General features: G+C 41.3%; 1 protein-coding gene across 1 annotated transcript in view; it reads right to left on the bottom strand.

The window, feature by feature from the left end:
- Nucleotides 1–2,876, bottom strand: part of LOC143389161 (CD44 antigen-like) — an 80,574-nt gene extending 77,698 nt beyond the window's left edge. The window contains 1 exon segment of the mRNA XM_077108129.1: nt 2,804–2,876. Within this exon segment, the coding sequence (XP_076964244.1) occupies nt 2,804–2,876 (73 nt within the window).
- Nucleotides 2,877–21,425: the final 18,549 nt, after the last annotated feature.

Genomic DNA, 21,425 nt, shown 5'->3' with positions numbered 1-21,425 from the left:
CCAAGATAGAGGTATTTTAGAGACCAAATGTATGAAAGGTATCCTGCCCTAATCAGTCTCAGAGGGCAAGTCACTAGTCCCTCTCTTTCATGGTCTACTTCCTCCTTGGGAAAAAGAAGGGATTTTTTGATGTGAGTGTGTGTGTGTGTGTGTGTGTGTGTGTGTGTGTGTGTTATGTATGTGTTTCCCTAAATGATACTTAGAGTCCCCCGCTCTGAGTTTATGACAATGAATCAGGGAATATTTCTTGAATGAATGGAAGGGGATGTGTCATAAACTAGGAATTTCATGTGGTCCAGCATCACCTCCCACGTGGGAAGATTTGGAAGAAAATAGACCCTTCTCCTGCGGCTGCAACCTCCAACACACGTACTCACACCAAGCGTGTTCAGGATGCCACATGTGTGCCAGGGGAATCACTGAATTAATCAGTGCTAAACCCCGAGGGGATGCAGCTCTGCTTTCTGATTTCCTTTCATGGGAACACAGCCAAAGCCCTGGCTCCCAGAGATGGAGGCATCTCTAAGCCCCAGTGGGAGCAGAAAGGTACCGGCCATCCCCAGGCAGAAGGGTTCTCAGAAGCACCCCTCTTTCTCAAAACCAGGGGTACAGTTCCCTAGCACTGACCTTTCACCACAGAGGAAGGCGTTGGGTGTACAGAGGACTCCTCTGCCTCTAAGGCCACATTCTTCTCCCCACACCTCATTCAAGATACCTGTTCTCCAACTCTGAGTTTCTAGGTTCAAAGGTGCTTAAAGGAGCTTTGACTATTGCTATGCTTTCTGATTTCTGATACAGAGTTTGGACCTTTCTTTCCTCTGCTCAAAGCCTTGCCCCTTTCCATTTTCATGGTCTTCCAGAGTCTTCCACACCCAAGAATGGGCCATGGCGGTGCCTTTCCATTTCTCTCCCTTCCTTCTTCTTCCGCCTCTGCCTACCCAGCCCTGGGTCTGCCGTTAAGTCCTGTCTCCTTTTCAAGTCTCAGTTCCTTTTAAACAACTTCACAAGCACATGGAAGTCAGGACCCAGGTGCTCACTGCAGCTGGCCTGGCACTTCTCGTGCCTTCTGTGAATGATGCACCCAAAGAGACCAGGAAACCCGAGGCAGGAGTGAGCCTGCTGGTCTCTGGGAGAACCCCAAGGGTCAAGAGTATTTGAGGATGGGGCCCTTTAGAATGAGACAGGCTAAGAAGAATCAAGATACTCAGAGACAAAGCAGAAGACACCACCGGTGGGTAACATGCCAGCAACCTTCCCTGGAAGCCTCAGGGAAGCTCCCCGGCCTCTGTTCTCTAAGGCTGGGCCCAGGGCTCCTGCCAGTTCCCCTCCCATAAGAGCATTTCTGCCTTTCAAAGGCCCCTTGGAGCTCCAGTTCCCTGTGGCCTCTGGTCTAGTCCTGCCCCAAATCCTATCCAACTTCGCCCATCCTGGAGTACATTCTAACGTATTCTAAGCCTAGGCTTCAGAACTCAATGAACCTGAATTCATATTCAGTACCACCTGTGGCAGTGTAACCTCAGCAAGTCACCTAACCTCTCTGAGCCTCTGTTTTCCTCCTATTGCAAGGGCAAAATGAGATAACATATGTAAAGGATTTAACACAGTGAAAGTATACAACAGTGACTAGTGGTATCACAGCGCTATTATTGTTGTTATTGTTGTATTCATTATTTGCATTGCTTCTGTTCCAGGAATCAAAATTCTAGTTCCCACAGGTTGGGTTGTCTTTTGCTTTCCTGGTATTCCTAAGAACTGGGTTTAATAAGTATTTGCTGAGTAGAATTAACTGTAGGCTGAGCTGTCTCTGTGACCCAGCTGGCACTACTTGAAAGAAAAATTAATTTTGCTAGTGATAAGAAAATCCGTCAAGTAAAAATTATCTGTTCATATATAGACAAAGAGAGGGAACACTTGGAGTTGAGCCATGCTGGAATAAATACCCCAACCTCCTCTGGATGGGATACTGGAACCTTAGCTTCTGGGTCCCTGATGTTACCCTGATATCCAAGCTCCCTCCAGCTCCAAGGCTACCAGGCAGCCCTATCAGTGTTTGGATTTTCCCTGACTGATTGGCAGAACCAGGAGGTCGCAGCTGGCCCAGTCATTGCCTCTCCTATACAGTCTCCCTGCCGCTGCCCAGCTGCCGGGGCTGGTCCCTCATAGACATCCAACCTGGCCTCAGAGCTGGCTCAAGTTTCCACAAGAGTTATGGTGGTCAGTGACTGGAGGGGTGATAAAGGCTTGGGAAACCAGATTCAGTGGGGGAGCCACCCTTACTTTCTCAGTTGTCTTTCTGGAAAGCTCATTGCCAAGGGCTCTCAGGCTTCTAAGTGCGTGGCCACCTTACCCGGGCACCTACCCCTCCTGTCCCAGTGCCAGTACCTGCCTCAGCTCCTCTTGCCCGTGCCCTGCCTAGCTCTGCCCTGTCAACCACAGACTGCGGGGCTCAGAGAGCCCTTGGGCGCAGGAGCCTGCTAGTCCAGACACCAGCAAAGCATCCAGGAGTACAGTTAACTTGCGGCCACGTGCTCCAGCCCTAAGGACCTCACCCAGAACTGCGCGCGGGCAGCCTGCCCAGCGAAGCCTCCTCTCTCTTTCCCGGTTCTTCTCAACACAAGGGTGCTTCCCACCAGCAGAGTCTACTGGCAGTTCAGCGCCAATCCCAGCCCTGCTTTCCAGAATCCAACCCAAGTCGCTCGCCTTCCGCTGGACTACAGTCCCCTAGGGCCACTCTGCCAGCGGAGCTCCCGTGGCGCCGTCCTGGGTTCCCACTCCGCTGGCCCCGATGGCCGCAGTCACTCACCGATCTGCAACTGCGCCAGGCTCAGCTGCACGAGGCAGAGTCCCCAGGCTGCACGCCACCAGAGCTTGTCCATGGTGTGTGTGCGCGAACCGCGAGAGCAAGCAAGTGGAGCTGGGGGCTCCCGGGGCGCGGGGCGGGGTGCGGGCCGAGGACGCGGCTACAAGGGCGGACCGAACCTGTCAGAGGCTGGGGGCCGCTGGGCAATGAGGCCGCCTCGGAAATTGGCTGCAGTTTTTATTCCAGGGTTGAGAGAGTGACCTAAGAGGGAGGGAGCGAGTGAAGGACACACCCAAACGAGGGGCTGTGACTAAGCAGCCAGCAGCGGTTTAAAGATATACCAGCCCTCCTCGGCCCTGGCCCTCCGCCCCCGCCCGGTTCTTAATGGAAGTTGTAAATCCGAGCTTCCGGGAAGGGACCGTGTCAGCGCCTGGAGGCGCCCACCCACCGGACACACCGCCCGGTTCTCCCGCCAGTTCGCCCCCCGCCGGAGGATGACTGAGTCCTAAAACCTCTCCGCTGAGTTCTGCCTCTGGCCTCTCCTTTCCCGCTAAATTTCTCTGAGTCAGGCTGGGAAGGATTCTCTGGTTTTCCCCGGCGAAGGGCTGGAGATCCTGGGAGAGAAGCTGGGGCAATGGCGAAATCCTGCCCAGATGGCGCTTCCAGGGCCATAGTGGAGAGTGAGGGGTGGAGAGCTTGTGGGAGCGCTCGTCCTTCTTCCCCTAAGAGAGTAGTGAAGTCCGTGGTGCTCAGATGGGTCAGGGGCAGCTACTGATGGCCAGCCACAGGGCTGGAATTTGCCTCCCCAAATCCATGTGTTGTTCATCCTCAGGTCCCAGGATGATACCTCAGTCCTTCCACTCACTTACACACTCATTCATCTTCCCAAGTAGTTTTTCATCCACCCATCCACCAATCTACCATCTTTCTTTACATCCTCCCATCCATCCTTCTGTCCATCCAGTATCCACCCATGTTCATCCGTCTTCCCAACATCCACTAGATCAACCACACATCCAACCATCTATCCAACCACTAGTTCTTCCACTCATCCACCATACAACTTATCCATCATTCCATACATCTTTTTCCACATTTCTTCATGAAATTGCATCCCTCCACCATCCTCTTCTCCATCATCCACCCATGTATGAATTCCTCCACTCATCTGCCATCCATCAACATAACCACCCATCATTTTATCCATCCTCTCATTCATCCACCCATTCACCCATTCTTTCTTGCTTCTACATATCCTGCTTCTGCAAATCTTAATCCACTTTCCCCCCTTATCCTGGCCAATAAATCTCAAAGAGGGACAGAGATTATCATATTCTTCCCGGGAGGCATTTCAAGTTGGAAAACATGAAAAATCATATTTTTAATTCATACCTACCCATAATATACTATGAATTAATATTGGGAAAGCAAAAGCAGGAATTTTTGCCTGATGAGATACACAGAAAAATGCAAGTGATTATCAGTGGCTGTGTAAGACCCTGAAGGAACTTCTGAGGGAAGGTAAGATTTTGTAATTTATTAAAGGAAAATGAAAAATGGAGAGAAATGCACCTAATTATCCACCCGTCCACTCATTCATCATACATGCAGTGAGCACCCAAGGACTTCAAGATAAATAAGACCTGGCCTTGTGTTCAGAGGCCTCACACTCTAGTAGGGAGCCAGACTCAGCAGCCTGCCACCCACAATATGAAGTATCCTGCCAAATACAGTCGACTATCTGTATCTGTGGATTGAAGATATTCTCATTGTTCCTTAAACAATACATCCAGTACCATTTGCATAGCATTTACATTGTGTTAGTTTTTGTAAGTATCTAGAGATGATTTACAGCATATGGGAAGATAGTAGGATATATGCAGACATGACACCATTCTATATGAGGGACTTCAGCATCTAAGGAGTTTGCTATCCATGCGAGGGGAGTGTCATAAAAATAATCCCCTCTGAATACCAAGGGATGACTGTATGTATGTTCAGAGTGCCATCAGTCCTAGAGAAAGAAGTCACCCACTTTCCTAACTTCCCAGGGGAGGTGATATTTGAGCCAGGTCTAGAAGGAGGAAGAGAAATTCTTCTGAGAAAATTGTAGGGACAGGTCATCCACAGGCAGTAGTCTTGTAGTGAGGAATACTACAGGTTCAGGAACAGAACGTCCAGGTTCAAATCCCATCTGGGCTGCTTGACCTTGAATAAGGCAATGAGCCTGTATGGAGTTCAATTTCCTTAAGTATAAAGTGAGCTTCATAATAGTATCTACTTCATAGAATTGATGAGGATTAAATGACTCAAAATTCCTGCATCTATTAAGTACTAGATAAATGAATGTGTATATATAGTAAGCACCATGTATGTGGAATAACTTGAATATTAGATCAAATGAAGAGATGGGATGGGGGAACAGCAAGACCTGAAGCTAGAGAGATAGACAGGGTCCAGATTTTAAATTAGGTCAGTGAGTTTGAACTTGATCCTGTAGAAACTAAAGAGCAGTATATGTTGTAGGTGTTGTGTTTGATTTGAACTGCTGGCACCCACTAAAACATGTGAGATCTTTTCTGGTAAGAAGTGGGAGGGTCTGTATTTTCAGAGCATTCATTTCTAATTTAGGAACAGAGTGTTTCGTAGAGCATGTCAATAAGTTTGGCTTGTGCTTTGTGTTATTAATACACCACAGCAAACCTGCACTGCCTTACTCTGTACTGCGGTTGCAACTGTCTCTCTGTGTAGAGCTCTTGATTCTAAAGACAGCTGTAGAAGAGCCTGCTGAGGTAGAGAATTCTCCCAGGGAATTGTTCAAATATAGAAATGTAAATTTTAAGAGGCATCTTGGGGAACCTTGCCGGTCAGTTGAAGTAGGAGGTGATTTAAGGCCTACTCAGTGAGTCATTTAGGAGCAGATAGTCGGGCTAATAACTTAAGTCTCATTAAATCGCATGTAGCAAACATGGTGCATGGAATGAGAAAGCGAGGAAAATGGTGGTGGTTGTGCTCGACTCCAGTCTAGTATTTTAAGGGACCGTGGGTGGCCTTGATCATATGGTTGCTGCCTCCATGTGACAAGACTAGTAGGAGAAAGAAAGACACAAGTGGCACTGCTTGCAAATGTCAGTGTAGTCTGAGAACGCATCTACCAAAGACAGCCCTAGAAAAGAATACTCGAAGCCAGCTGTCTGTGCTCTGTCTCCAAAGCAGTGTGGAAAACAGGAGCAGCAGGGAGGGTCTTCTCCCTTTTTGAATTTAAGTTTGTATGTGCTAAAGAACGAGTCCCCAGGACTCTTGGGTAACAGGATGATTGTCAAAAATCCTGATGTTTTGTCTTTCAAAAATCCCTCTCCACCACCCGTCGCTATTCCTCAGCTTGTTGCACTGTGAGCCAATTAGTTTAATCATAAGAAACAGAAAAACAGAAATGACTGAAAATTAAAAATCTGGATGAGCACCTCTAGAGGACCGAGTTTCCTGGCTTTTCAGTGAATGTAGTCATCAGAAGACTGCGCCTTGGTGGGACTGACGCTTGCTCCCTCCCCTATGTTGACAGGTAGTCAGGTAAGGCAGTCCTCTCTCCCTGGAACCTGTCAGCAGGAGACTTGGCACAGTGGAGTCAACAATGAGCTGCTGCCTGCCTTCCACAGAGATCAGAGGAAGAGCAGCTGCCAGCAGCTGAGCCGTGTGCAGGCCATGCCATGTCAACTGTCTAGATCCTAACATGGGGGGGAAACTTTATCCTTTGCTGAAAATAATAAACCATCCTGGTAATGTTTTGTGGAGTGTTGATAATCCAGAGTGAAAACAAACAACTTTTGCAAAAATAACCAGACAGGATGGACCTATACAAGTATGATAGAAGTACTGCTCTTGATTTATCTGAGACTCTTTGATCTGCATTTCATCCTTCATATGAGGGTGAAATTCTATCAAAAGTCAATATATGTGTTCAAATTACTTTTATGGTCTAATCTAATGGGAATATACCAGTATTCATACCATCTCTTCTCCCTTTCCCCACCCCCAGTCACCACCAGCTGTGTGACTTATTCTGTCTCAGACATCATTTGTATATCTCCATGTAAATCAGGGTTAGTGTTTATTGTTTCATAGTGTATATGATGAAGCCCCCTCCCCATCCAAACAATCACCATGAAGGATAACATAAAGCTGTGTGTGTTTGTCACCTGGAACTGCTCCAGGACAGGGTCCCCCTTTCATTTCCTTGGTACACTTAGATATGCAAAAGATCTATTGGCCTACCTGCCCCTGCTCTCTCATTGAATTGTGTGGATTATGGTATCAATGCTTAAAAAAGTTGATCAAGAATTAAGGAAGAATTAGATGTGTGTTTGCTTTAACATAGTCTCTTTACTGATTCTACTTTAATCCACAATGCAGAACTGTTCTAATTTCTAGTCATTGTAAGACAATTGGCCAAACATGTTATTGATGCAGAAATGCATTAAAATATAATTTGAAGTTAATCAGATAGCTCACAACAATTGAGACTGGTGCTGAGGATGCAAAATAATTTATAATTTTAAACTAAGTATAACAGCGCTGAAGGTCACAACAAATTCACTGTGACACTAAAGATGAACCTACACCTCAGTGATGCCCAGAGAACTATGGAAATCCAGCTCTTTCTATGTGGTTGTATGTAGCATTCAAAAGTTGCCAGGCACACAGCCTTACTTCTTGGTAAAATGCTTTATTTTCAATTCTGAGTTTACTAATTTTAGGTTACAAACCCCTATTTTTGGTGTTGGGATTCTGAATAACAATCCCTGACCACTCAGGCTGTTAGAAATAAGGTATCCCCCTTGTAGGGCTGCAGGACAGCAAGTCAGTAGCAAAGAGAGCATGTGTTGGGGGTGGGAGTCAGTTCTTGTCCATGAGTCAGCTTATGGGTGGTGTAGTCTATGAAGGACATCATCCTTTGTCATGAATTCTTATTTTCCATAATTGAATCCTAGCTTTTAGCACAATCTTGGGAAAAATAGGCTCTTGATAACTTTTTATGAATAAATATGTAACCATAGCTACATATATTAAAATTGTATATATCTAAATGACATATATACAGTTGCAAAAGCTATGACAAAATGTTGCAATGCAGTCCATGTTTGTAAAACTATTTTGACCTAAATTCCTAACAGATTTTCTGCCAGTATACTTATCAGAGGTTTGGTTGTAAATCACATTCCTGCATATCCCATTCAAAGCTCAAAAAATAACCCAATCTTTTTTAGAACAGATAAAGGTATAGATTTTCTTTCCATGGGCATGCCTTGACCTACATAGTCCCACTGTATACTTATTCCTGCATAGTACTGGGGGCTCTGTTTGGTTATCCTTCCTCCCCTCTCCTGCTGACATAACAGCACAGGGGAGGAACACCCTCTTGCCATACTTTCCACCTCTACAAAGAGCACCATATTCTGCCTTTCAAATGCCCCAACCCATGTGCAATAGATGCCTCCATAAAAGAAGGAGTAAAGAAAGATGAACAAGAAAAGGAAAACCCAAGCCTTTCACCTGTCGGCAGCTTTCTGGTCCCACCTTGCTGTTGCTCCCCAGTGAACCAGTGCTAAAAATGCAGAAAAACTATTCACTTTTGACCACCCTTTACCCTTCCACTATAGTTCTTGCTCCTTCTCCCAAGTCTCAGTTCCCATTTTGGTCTTGGTCTTAAAGTCTCCATCCTAGCTTTTACAACCTGGAAGCCTCAGGCCAGCCTGTTTTTCCTTCTTTGGCTGGAGTTGATCCCCCAGGTCACAACATGGGGAAGAGAGACCAGGAGCCCTGTTCTGCTCCCTGTGCTGCCTCCATCTGGGGACTGTTGTAATTTCCAAGGTCAGTGCATTTTATCACAAATGCCAGGGTGGTTTGTCTCTGTTGTTCTTTTCAATTTACTATGAATTAATTGGTCTCTTGTGCATCAACCAGGAGACTCACTACTTGGTAGAGAAGTATAAAATTATATTGTTTTTGTTTCTTTGAAATATATTGTGAGTCTTACACAACTCTGAAACTGTTGGAACACAACTCCATTTTCAGCACCAGTAAGTTATATTTACACTGTGGAATTGTATCATGGTAATAGGTTAATAAAAACACTGATAAGCTTTCAAATTGCCATTTTTTCCCCTTCCTGTAACATGGGCATAAAACTATAAATACAAATGCCCATTATTAGGAAAGCAGATGAACTTTTCTATTCACATAATAGTTGCACAGGAATTTGGATGAATCTTAGCAGTATAATGTTAAATTTTTAAAAACCTTAAAAGATTAATGACATCATTATATCCAATACATAAAATTTAAAATAATTTTTTATCCTGTACACAAACATCAAAGTTATATATTTTATAGAATAATCAAGTTGTAAATGAAACATATAATTAACATAATTTTTTTTATAATTAATATAAAATATTAGATGATCTTCATAAGGACAAATAAAGTTAAATAAAAAAGAAGAGGCCAAAAATAATAAAAGTAAATCAAGATGGAACTTACTTCAAATTAGGGAGGGTAAGATTGGATATAAGTCCTCAGATGACCTAGCCCTTGTCTGGGATGGTGAACTCGTGAGTGCTAATTGAAATAAAATCCTGTGCACCAGGTCTGAAGAAGGAAAAGAATACGAAATGCATTCTTTTTCCTTTGGTTTAAGAGTCTCTTAACTTTTCCAGGGTCAAATAGTAATGAATTAGCCTGGTTTTCATAGGAGATAGCCATATGGTAGTGTCACTCCTTGACTTTGAAACTAAACAAGGAATGTCCAGGAGGTCAGCAGAAACACAGCAGCACCTGCTGGGAGGAAGAGAGTCACTTAGCTAGTGAGGTCACCTGGCTGACCAGTGAGCTTCATCTGAGTGCTGGTCTTGCATACATAAGCTGTTGTACAAGTCTACTGAGACGAATTACAGTCCTACTAATAATGTCTCACAGATCTGTCTGTGTGCTGAGGTGGGAAGGGCACAAGATGAGGGATTATAAATCCCAATGTTCTGGTTCTGTTCGTCTCTTCTACGGGACTTCAGCAGGGTCCCCTCTTTGCACTCACCATCATTGTCCTATTTCTTTGGGATGATGCACAACTCACGATATAGTAAGAATAAAATTGCAAACAGTAAAGTAGCTTATGTGAAGTTATCACTGCAAGGAGACATGCTTCCATAGCCTTTTCTGTTTGCTTCTTATGTTTTAGGTGTATAAATTACCCATTTTGAGTATCATTTCTACATAACATCTTATAAATGTTTATTTACTTCATAGACTAAATGTTGGCTCCCCAGAGAAATTATGTTCTCATACTCAGAACCTTATTTTACCTTATTTGGAAAATGGGTGTTGCAAATGACATTAAGGATCTTGAGATGGGGAGATTATCTTTGAGTGTCCAGAAAGGCCATAAATTCAGTTATCAGTGTCCTCGGAAGATGGACGGATGGAGATTTAACACAAAAGAGAAGGTATTGTGAAAATGGAGACAGAGATTGGAGTGCTGCGGCCCCACAACAAGGAATCCAGGAATCACCACAGAGCCTCAGAGGGAGCAAGGCCCTGCTGACATCTTGGATTCAGCACATTGAAAGCAATATTGGACTTTTGACACCAGAACTGTAGTAGAATGCATTTCTCTTGTTTTAAGCTAACAAGTTTGCATTGTTACAGCAGTCACAGGAAGCTAATACATTCACAAAATATGTTTTTGAATATAATTTTAAAAATCAGACTTGAGGAGATCAAGGTTTCATAGTTTGATCAAAAGTTTGATGGCTTTGTCATACTTTATTTTAAGTATGACATTTTTATATCTTTATTTTATTTATTTATTTTTGTATGATGTTGAGGATCGAACCCAGCACCTCATACATGCTAGGCCAGCGTTCTAGTGCTGAGCCACAACCCCAGCCCCTTAAGTGTGATATTTTTGAGCGAAAAAATATAATACTTTTGTGTCTCCTGATATTCAGTACACAGATATTACTAAGGACAACTATTTTCATTAAAAAAAATAAGATGATGACCAATTTGGAATGTTTACATGTTATACATGATACATATGTTGTATCAAAATTTCAGTTGGCTTCCACTTGCAGCTGAAGAAAGGGGCATCAGAGGATGATGCTCTTTTATTATTATTTGTTTGCTACCATTTCCAGAAATAATTTGCCATAAAAGACACACAGGCTACAAGACTGTCCAAGTAAGTGGAGGGGAACAGGCATGTTGAGCTCTGATCTACAGAGCACAGAGCGTCTCTCTGCATCCGACATGTGAGGCAGCTCCTGATCTGAGGCGCCACACCACTGGACTGAGCTGATCCCCAGCCCCTCCTTCCAGATGCTGTTTTAACAAGTCATTTTACATAAGTCCTCAAATGAAGGTGGACCTCAAGACTTCCTCTCCACCACTTGTGCTTTGAGGTTGAAAAGTCCAGATAGACAGAATCTTGCAAAGCCATGCTTCAGTGGGCTCTGAATCACCTGGGGCTCTTGCTGCACTGTAGCTTCAGATCCAGAAGCTTGGCAGCTTCACGGGTGGTGCTGATGCTTCTAGTCGAGGGACCACACTTTGGGTAACAGGGCTCTGGCTCCTGCCTCAGGTCCCTCTCCCTGATCCTATTTTTCGGTTGGGAGGTGCTGCTCAGGCAGCTGGTCTGGTTCTTCTGCCCTTGCTTGGCAGCATCACCCCCTCCAGCCTCTGTGTCTCCACCCTCAGGCTGCTGAGTGTTTGTACATTACAAGGCTGCAGCTCCTACAGCGCACAGCTGGAGACCGACAGTCTGAGACCCTGTCACAATAACTTCACTCAGTCTGAAAAGAACAGTCATTAAGATGCGAGTGAAATTGATGAGGGAATCAGAGTTTAGGGAGAAAGGGGATAGAGACAATAAGAGAAAAAGAGAGAGCAAAAAGAAAGAAAATGTAGTCAGGGTAAAATATTTGAAATGAGTTGCTTTTACTGTGCTTTTAAGAACATTTTCTGCACCTTTTTTGTTTTGTGTTTTTTGTTTTTGGTTTTTTTTGGTACCAGGGATTGAACCAAGGGTGCTTTGCCACTGAGCTATATTCCCAGCCCTTTATATATATTTTTTTTATTTTATTTTGAGACAGGGTCTCCTTAAATTGCTGAGGTTGGCTTTGAACTTGCAATCCTGCCTAATCCTCCTGAGCTGCTAGGATTGCAGGTGTGCATCACCATGCCCCACTGGATTATTTTAAATTTACTTTTTCTAATTTCCCTAACAATCACCTGCTTCTTTTGTTTATTCATCACCTATGAATCTTTTGTTGCTCTCTGAATCCAGGCGAGAAACTGGAATGAATGAATGAATGAATGAATGAATGAATGAATGAATAAACAAACAAACTAATTAATACTAATAATAATAATAATGATAAATCCCAAAGCCACTTAAACAACAGCCTCTGATAGATCACCACTGAGCCAGCCGGTGGTCTAACCCAGAGTGATATTAGAATCATTGGGGTGGCTTAGAAAATTTCACATATTTAGGCTGCTTCTTAGGCTAGTTAGAGCAGAATATTTGGGGTGGGTCTCTTTTTTCTTTTTTCTTTTTAATGAGTACTTTTTGATGATCCTTAGATAGTTCCCATATCTGGCCAACACCACTAAGTCAGACCTTTGCTGTCTGGCTGGTAAATTGAACTTACATTCAACAAGATAATAAAATCTGTCCTTTAATTATTTTGTTTTCTTCCTCTAAACCTTGACTGTGTTAAAAACACTGCATAATATTTTGGAAACAGCATCTCCTTCCATCCTGTACCTTCAGCTGAGGAGCCAATATTCAAGCCCCTTTCTGAAGCCCCAATCACTTTCACTTTCTCAGTCCAGAAGCTCCCTCTGCTGGCCGTTCTCAGGTAGTGCTCGCTGCTGTATCATGTCTCTGTGGGTTCCGGGGCTCTCTGCAAAGCAACCCAGAATCCCCAGAATTGTAGCATTTTAAAGCAGTTTTTCTAAGTCTACATAAAACTTTCAAGCCATTGTCAAAAAATTAGTGTCATAAAACTCCAATTCTTTCCTTTAGTACCTGCAAAAATATTGCCCCTGGATAGAAAATGGGGAAGGAAAGTTTTCATGTGTACTTTCTCTACCTTCCCTCATCTAATTCATCTAATGTCCTAATCAACTCACTTCTCCATGCCTGTGCTATTAGTTGTAATTGAAATCAAATAAAAACAAAAGTAAACCTATATACATGACCTCGTCATATCATTCAAATTATATATTGTAGAATTACATCAGAATTATAATCAGAATTATTGTATCAGTGCATGTGATCATTGTGTTTCTGGAGGTAGAATTTAATCCTCATCACAATGCAAACTGTGGTGCAGCCCAACCCATGACTTTGCTTAAGCAGAGTCTCATAAGAACATTCATTCCATTTCAAACAGCCATTGCCATTAGAACGCCTTTCTTTCTTGTATACTAGTATCTTACCCCATGGGTCCTTATTTTCCTGTCACTCCGTACAGCATTAAGTCAGTCTCCAGCTGACAGTGCAGTAATTCATCTATTTGAAGTGTTGTTCTAAAACATTTCTTTCTCAACAAGAATGAACATTACTGGTCAGCTTCATGGCCCAGAACCCTCTGGTCTTTCTGGGTATCTTTCATAGAGCACTGACTTATTAACTAGACTCTTTTCATGTACAGCACCTGGTACTGGCACAAGAATCCACCTGTGCTCTGACTAGTAAATAGTAGGACCTAATGATTAAATCTGTATTTTGTTTATTGCTTTGTAACAATATTACCAGAAATTGAGCAAGCTCATGCACATTTATCATCTTGCAGTTTCTGTGGATCAGGACTCTGGGCATGGTCTAACTACTTTCTCTGCTTTGTGCATTACTGAGAAACATTTTACATAAGCACAAAATCAAAATGTTTTGCCAATAGTGATGGTATTAAGTAATTATTAATAGCAATAAATAGTTTAATTATTTATTAAAACACTAATTTTACATTTTTTTAATCAGTGAAAAAGAGTAATGTCAATTTTCTCCATGATGGAATCTTACAGAGTGGATTCACCATGCCAGAAATTCCTGTTCTTCACCACTTTAACATCTTCTTCTCCCCCTGATTTTTTGACAAGAAGAAGGGGCCATGGAGCTAAAAGGCCACTTTTAATAGGAAAGGGAAGTCACTAAAAATTATTTTGAGTGCTCGTGTGAAGGGTGATGGTGAATTAAGTAAGCTCCATGAGGGAGAGGAGGGATCAGGAGGGGATTTTAATGAGCAGCAAGTTGGAGGTGGGTTTTAAAGGAACAGGAATGATCTTCTCCTGTGAGTATGGCTCACAGGCAGGACTGAGAGCAGGGGTTCTTTCCTGAAGGAGAAGGGAGAATGGTCTGGCACAGAGCAATGAGGAGGACATTGGACAGGGAGAAGGATGCAGTTTGTGTAGTCTAGGGAGAAACAGTAGCCTTCACTTAAATAAGGGCTGAGTTCTCAAAGGAGAGCCATGTAGGTCTCAATCTTGGAGAAAGAAGCTCATGAGCTTTGATGAAAACAGTGTAGGAGCAGCAGGGTTAGGCTGTGATGGAGACAGGGCCAAAGAAGAGGATGTGTGGAGACTTGTGGTCTGATAATCTGAGAAAGAAGGAATGAATTGGAACTCTAGGGCTTCTTAAAGATGGTAAGTAAGCTTAGTGTCAAAAATTTCCAGGCAGAGAGTGGTGGTAAAGCTGGGTGTCCTGAGGGCAGAAGAGGGTGGGAGTTTTTTCAAGAGCATAAAGATTTCCAGATTTTCCTTCCTGCATATGATGGTGTCTCTTTCTCCAGGAATTCCAAGGTATCTGCAAGACTCTTCTGACTCCTGTAATGTGAGTAGTGTCACTTCTTAAATTATACAAGATATTTTTACCTAGAAACTCATCTCTTTTCTTTATGAGAATGCTCAGCTATGGAACTGGGGATTTCCCCTCTTACCAGTGTGTTATTGCTGCACCTTTATGTATCACACTGTGCAGACCATCTGAGAATCAATAATGTATCAGGCAGCACACTGGTGCTTTAAATGAGGGAGTAGAAGGGAGTGCATAAATGGATAGAGTCCTTGTTTAAAGGATTTTATTGCCTAGAGGGGTAGGGAAACATACCAACAAATACCTATAAGGAAAATAGAAGCCTGTGATTGGTACTATGATTGCAATAAATGGCAGGTCAGTGATGGGTTTTAAGGCAGTAAGAATGGTCTATTCACAGACAGTACTGAGGACCTGGGGGTTTTGGGGATGGGGGTAAGGGAGAAGAAGAGAGGAGCTGGGGTTAGTTTTCTTCCAACATGGTAGATAGAATATTCTATCAAGGGGACAAAATTTGCACATTTTAGCCAAAAAATTAACAGAATTTTACAGTCAGCTGTGAAGAATTGGATTTCTGGGAAGTTATATGCCACTTATCACACAGTTTATACATAATGTATCCTAAAAAAGTGATTAATAAATAGATGGATGAACAAATAATAAATTCATCTATAAAATACTTATATCTTCAAGATTATTAACTGGATTGATTATGTTGCAGACATTTTTATTCATGTTAAAATTTAAGTACAAAAAAGAATAATTGAACTTCACTACTTTTGATTCCAGAAGGAAGAACAGAGGAGAGGAGAACACTTTTTCTCCAATTAAACATATTAATGTAGAGACTGAAAAAATTTAGTTCTCTTTCTTCATTTTTTTCACAGTAGTGAAGAGGAGCTCCCCTTGGTCTACAGAGTGTCAGATCACTTTCAAGTATTTGTTCTAAGTAATTTGGTTTATCTTTTCAATTCCCTTTATGCTACCTGTTGTTTTTAAAGTATGTGTGTGTGTGTGTGTGTGTGTGTGTGTGTGTGTGTGTGTGTGAGAGAGAGAGAGAGAGAGAGAGAGAGAGAGAGAGAGAGCGCAATGAATCTATTCTTGATCTCTCAGGTTACATCAATGAATAGATTAATAATACCAAAACAATCTACAGCTTCATTGAGTTAGTATTCAATCTGGGTAGACAAGGGGAAACAGACAAAACTAAAATACAGGAGTGTATTAGAGAAGAATATATATAGGTACCTCCAGAGTTGGTTATAATCAGTATAATATTTTTAATTTTTCCTTGGGGTCCTTTTTTGCTTGCTCCTGTGCAGTGATTGGTAGCTGTTTGTGGAGGTCTGACCCTATTTTTTACTTTCAAATTTCTTCCATTTCCTTTGAGCATTTTCTCCTTGATATACTAAGAAGTTTCAAGAATGTTTTCCTTTTATAACTTTTTAGTCTTATGACTGTGCTATTCTGTGTTTCTGTGTTTACTATACTAGATTGAGAATCACAGTAAAGTTTCAAAAAAAATTCATCTTTAACATTTCTGTAGTAACCAACAGAAGTGAAAAATATCAGTTAGTGGTTAGGCAAGTGGTATGATAAAATGAAAAGAGGACGAGTTTTAATGAGTTATTATTTTAATGTGTTGATGTTTGTCCAGTGCTTAGAACACATAGTTCTTTATATTAAAATGCAATGTGTGTCTTTAATAGATAATGAGTGGGCGAGATGCTTATACCAGGTTAGCCTCAGCTTTCTCACTGGTAACACAGGGTGGATAGCTAGTGTATGCAGTTGTCCAGAGGATTGGAGGTCCTGTGAATATTCATTCTTCATGGTGCCAGATCCAGAAATAGCAATGGTCTGACATTGCTTGAGGGCCGCTTCTGTCCCAGCCTCTGTGCCAGAGGCGTAAACCCAGCGTCATCTGATCTGATCCTCAAAAGGACCACTTGCTTGAACACCTACAGGAAAATGAATCTCAGTTTGGTTTACAGTCATAAGCTAGCATGGAGTGTAGTGCTGAGAATGTGTTAGGTACTGAGTGCACATTTGTTTAATGAGTGGATTTAAATGCCCATTTTTCAGATGAAGAAATGCAGGCTTGGTGAGATATATAAATGACCCAAGGGGATGTGTCCAATAAATGGTGGAGTAGAATTGAACCCAGGCAATCTTACCCTAAGGCTCTTAATCTCCACACTGGCAGGCTGCTATCTCTGTTGTGGGGGAGGTTCTAGAGAGAGGGCCTCCTGCCTCCATCCCTCATTTTCATAGCTCTTTCTCTACACTTTTGTCTGACAGTGAAGGTACACTTAAGTCTCATGTTGTTATTATTGTCCCTGGTTGGACAAACATTGTCATGTCTCATCTTTCCCCACAACATCAGAAAAGGGAACACACAGCAAAAAATAAAGCATATGTGTATGCTCCAGTTCATATCAAATGCACACTGACACACATATACATACATACATGCTGCACACTGGGATCTTAAGAAGATGCATCTGATTTTTATCTTTCTTTGGATCCTATTAAGCAGCAGTTTGAGGCTTAGTGAAATAATTTGTGATCTGAGTTAAATATAATTCCATTAGTTTATCAAACAAGTGAGAGGAAAGCCAGTTAATCTCAGAACAAGTGTTCAAATCCCACTAGGGTATGGCAACTTATTACTCATAGGAGGTTATTTTTTTCCTGATTGATAGAATATTTGTAATTGTAAATTATGTATCTTTTTAGATGCTCAAAAGTTAAAAAGAATAGAGTAAAACCTTTCAGACATTATCGTTTTTATTTACAAAGAAGTCAATAAAGGGTTTAAAAAAAAGACTCCTGGAAAATTTTATCTGATTAATATATTAGTGATATGATTTCATCTAGACTCTCTTTTTTATTACCTTAATAATATCATGTCAATGACTTTTGCATGGTGAAACCAGCTTTTGATATATTTATTTGTTGGATAACAAGAAAATGAATAAAAAGGATTTTGGTAATAACAATTACTTGATTCATCAACAGCAAAAACATGATAGCAAAAGAAAAGCGTTATTGAACATGGAAATATGTTCTTAAACTTCTTAGCTACATAATATCTTGGTTAATTTGACTCCAATTTCCAGGTATTCTTAGGAAAATCTGTGACTAATGCAATTAAAATGGTCTCAAACTGATGTGGAACATTTTTTTTAGTATTTCTTATTATATTGAAATATGTCAAATGTTAATGCAAGTTTTATTAAATCTTTTTGTGGTGCTGGGGATTGAACCCAGAGCCTTGTGCCTGTGAAAAACCACTCTACCAACTGAGCTATATCCCAACCCCTTCATGCAATTTTAACAAAAATTTACAAATTGAAATTGCAGCAATTTTTTGCTGGGGATCAAACCCAGGGGTGCTTACCCTATATTCCCAGGCCTGGGATACCAATTACTTGATTCATCAACAGCAAAAACATGATAGCAAAAGAAAAGTGTTAGTGGATATGGAAATATGTTTTTATAATTCTTAGCTATATACTATCTTGGTTTAATTTGACTCAGATTTCCAGGTATTCTTAGGAAAATCTGTCACTAATGAAATTAAATGGTCTCAAACTGATGTGGAACAAAAATTTTTAGTATTTTTTAATATATTTAAATATTAACTTCACTAAGTTGCAGGCATTAAGCTGCTGAAATAATTGCTCCAGGAGTTTGTGGCAATGCTCTGAACATCTTGGCATGACCTTTACAGAGAAATGGATATCTGTGTTCATAAAGTACTTTTTAGTTCTCCCATAAGTCACATCTCAAACCCATGAAGTCTTCAGTCCAGTGTGTGCTAACGGAAGGGTGCTTCCATCCTGTTGTGTTCTAATGTTTGAGAGCACCTCTGTGGTCCTGTCCTCCTTACACCTGTTTGGGTTCGACCAGTCTTACCTAGGTTGCCATAGGAAATGTGGCCTATTTCTTGAGAAGTCTTGGCTGAAAAAATGTAAAGGTCACTTTTAAATTTTGAGTTTGAAAACAATTAAAATATAAGGTTGTTATTGGGGGGCTGTAAATGAATCTGAACCCATTAATCAGACGAACCATAATTCTATATTAGTTTTATAATGACTATTCACTGGAGATTTAAAGAATATTTATAAACTTAATGCTACTAGTTGTGAAACAGATGTGGACTTTAATTTTGTGGCGTTTATATGCCCTACCAAAGTTTAGAAGACATGTTAAGGTCAAAATCAGTGAAATGTAAGCATAATTGGGCAACGTTCAGATGTTCAACTGCCTGAATTTGTAATCCCACATGCATGCATACACTTTTTAAAAAGTATCAAAAAGCCTAATAACAAAAATGTTTCAGATTTCCACTTACTGGTACTTTAAGATTCATTAATAAATTTTAAAAATTAGTTTATAATGACCTTGAGGGGTATTGCATTTTAAATTCATTAAAATGTCATTCTGTGTATTTGCATTTTTAAAATCTGGGTTTTCTTACATAATTCTTGTAAAGTAGATAATTATATGTAGCACAATATGTGTAGTTCTATGGTAATTCTGTGTTAGCCATAAAACTATACACCTTTTATATCTGATACTATGGAATTAACATTGTTTGGAAAACTCAAAATTCCACATTCTTTCCCTCTCATATATGTTTATGTATATACATATCTACACATATTTCAAATCAGTCACTTATTGATAAAAACTGTGAGGGGCTGAAGATGTGGTTCAAGCGGTAGCGTGCTCGACTGGCGTGCGTGCAGCCTGGGTTCGATCCTCAGCACCACATACAAATAAAGATGTTGTGTCCACTGAAAACTAAAAAATAAATATAAAACTCTCTCTCTCTCTCTCTCTCTCTCTCTCTCTCTCTCTCTCTAAGAAAAAAAAGAAACTGTGATCCACACCAATAAGAGTTTTTTCCACAGCCATGGAGCTGTTTGGCACTCAAGGAGAGACTGTAGTTTTATCTCCTAAGTTGGAAAATATGTGGCCCTAGGTCTACAGTGTGTGGAGCAGAAATTAGAAATGCTAACATTTTTGAGTGACTTACAGTTTCTCTATAACTACCCAGATTACAAATTGAGCCCCTGCTCTATAAAGACTTTTTACAAGGTAGCCATAATGGTTCCATGGGGAGTCTACTTTATGTAGTGTTGGTGAAGAATTTAGTGCTAAAGGTGAGTGTGTGTGGGGGGGAGGGGTGGACAAAGGGAACAGGAGAGGAGGCCTTGCACCTTAAGGGTCTCAAGATAAGCAGTCACCAAGTTCCTTTTTTCATATTATAAATTGCTGATTTCCAGATTTCCATATAACAGGAACCATTGTTAGTCCCATTTCAGGGGAAGAGATGTGATTATATGAGCATGGGACAAGTGGGTGTTTAAAAGATGCTGGTGAGAGAGTCCTTGCACTCTTACTTGCAGATTTAATTTTGAAGATCATTGTGCCTGACAAAGGCACTTTCTGTTCTTTCTCCAACCTCTAATTGTGAATAAACAAACCAAGTTTCTTTCCTTGAAGATTGTGTGAGAGAATGAGTGTCCTATGAAGAGGAAATGGTATAGAAAGACTTAGTGTGAGGCACTGAAGAGGAACTTAATCTAGTCACATTTTCTGTAGGAAAATGCTGTAGACCACAGCCAATAACACAATTTCAATACAGCTGCAGAGCAGCAGCAGCTGAATGTATGCTGAGGATCTGTGCAGAGTGTCTGCAGGATCCGGGCCTCAGTCACATCTCCACCTGGATGAACACAGGTGGCCTGCAACATTTCCCCTCAGTTGTTTGTTGCCTTTGCTGACCTGTGAGGCTCATGAGTTTTATTCTATTTTTTTAATAGTTTTATATGGTGCTTCCCCATGAACCCATTCATTTTGTGCTCAAACTTTGGGTAGTAGAAATTATTCCATCCATTTTTCATTAATGGCATGACTAGATCTCAAACCAAGGACTTCTGATGAACCCCCCAGCCATTATTCTTTGCACTGCTCTATAGCTTTGTAGGTAGTATGTGCATGTGCACACACACAGGCACATGCATACATTTTGAAAATGGAAATGATACAGTGTGTGTGGGTGTGTGTGTTGATGAACTTTGCTATATACACTTCATAACAACCCCAGCAATCTGCTTCATACACTTGGAAGTTGCATTCCAGTGGGAATTGGAGATATAAGCAATGTGGCTTCTGTTATTCTATTTATATAGAGACACATACACTCACCCATATACATATGCAAACACATATGCATATGTGAAATATTTATCATATATATCTATATCTCTCTATAGCTCATCTAAATATCTTTATATCTTTACCATCATCATTTATATATCAATCCCTATCTTCAGCTAGTGCCCTTATTATCCTACAGAAAATGGGCAGTGGCTATCCATCATATGTCCATAGAGCTAATTGTCTCAGAACTGCCAAAAGAACCCAGCATCTGTTATTTGACTCAAGTACATAGAAAGCTCCCAAAATCCACTAATTTCCAGATCTCACTTACATTTAAGTAGCAATGACAACCCAACACAGTTATATTTGGCTTGTTGAAGTGACAACAAAGTTGTTTTTATGTCCCTTGCTTTATGATGCAAGTGCTTGCTGGTTCTGCACATGCTGCCCAACTTTTCCACACAGCTGTCCTATGGTGTCATGTTCATGCTCCCTGCAGGGTGGCTGAGTCCTGGAGAGGCTGAGTGGCATAACCTAGCTCCTGGGAAGGAATACTGCATGCTTCTAGGACAGTGTTCT

The sequence above is a fragment of the Callospermophilus lateralis genome, unplaced genomic scaffold (genome assembly GCF_048772815.1).
Source record: "Callospermophilus lateralis isolate mCalLat2 unplaced genomic scaffold, mCalLat2.hap1 Scaffold_161, whole genome shotgun sequence".
NCBI lineage: Eukaryota > Metazoa > Chordata > Mammalia > Rodentia > Sciuridae > Callospermophilus > Callospermophilus lateralis.
Note: the sequence above shows the minus strand (reverse complement) of the source record. Positions and strands in the feature narration are given on the sequence as shown.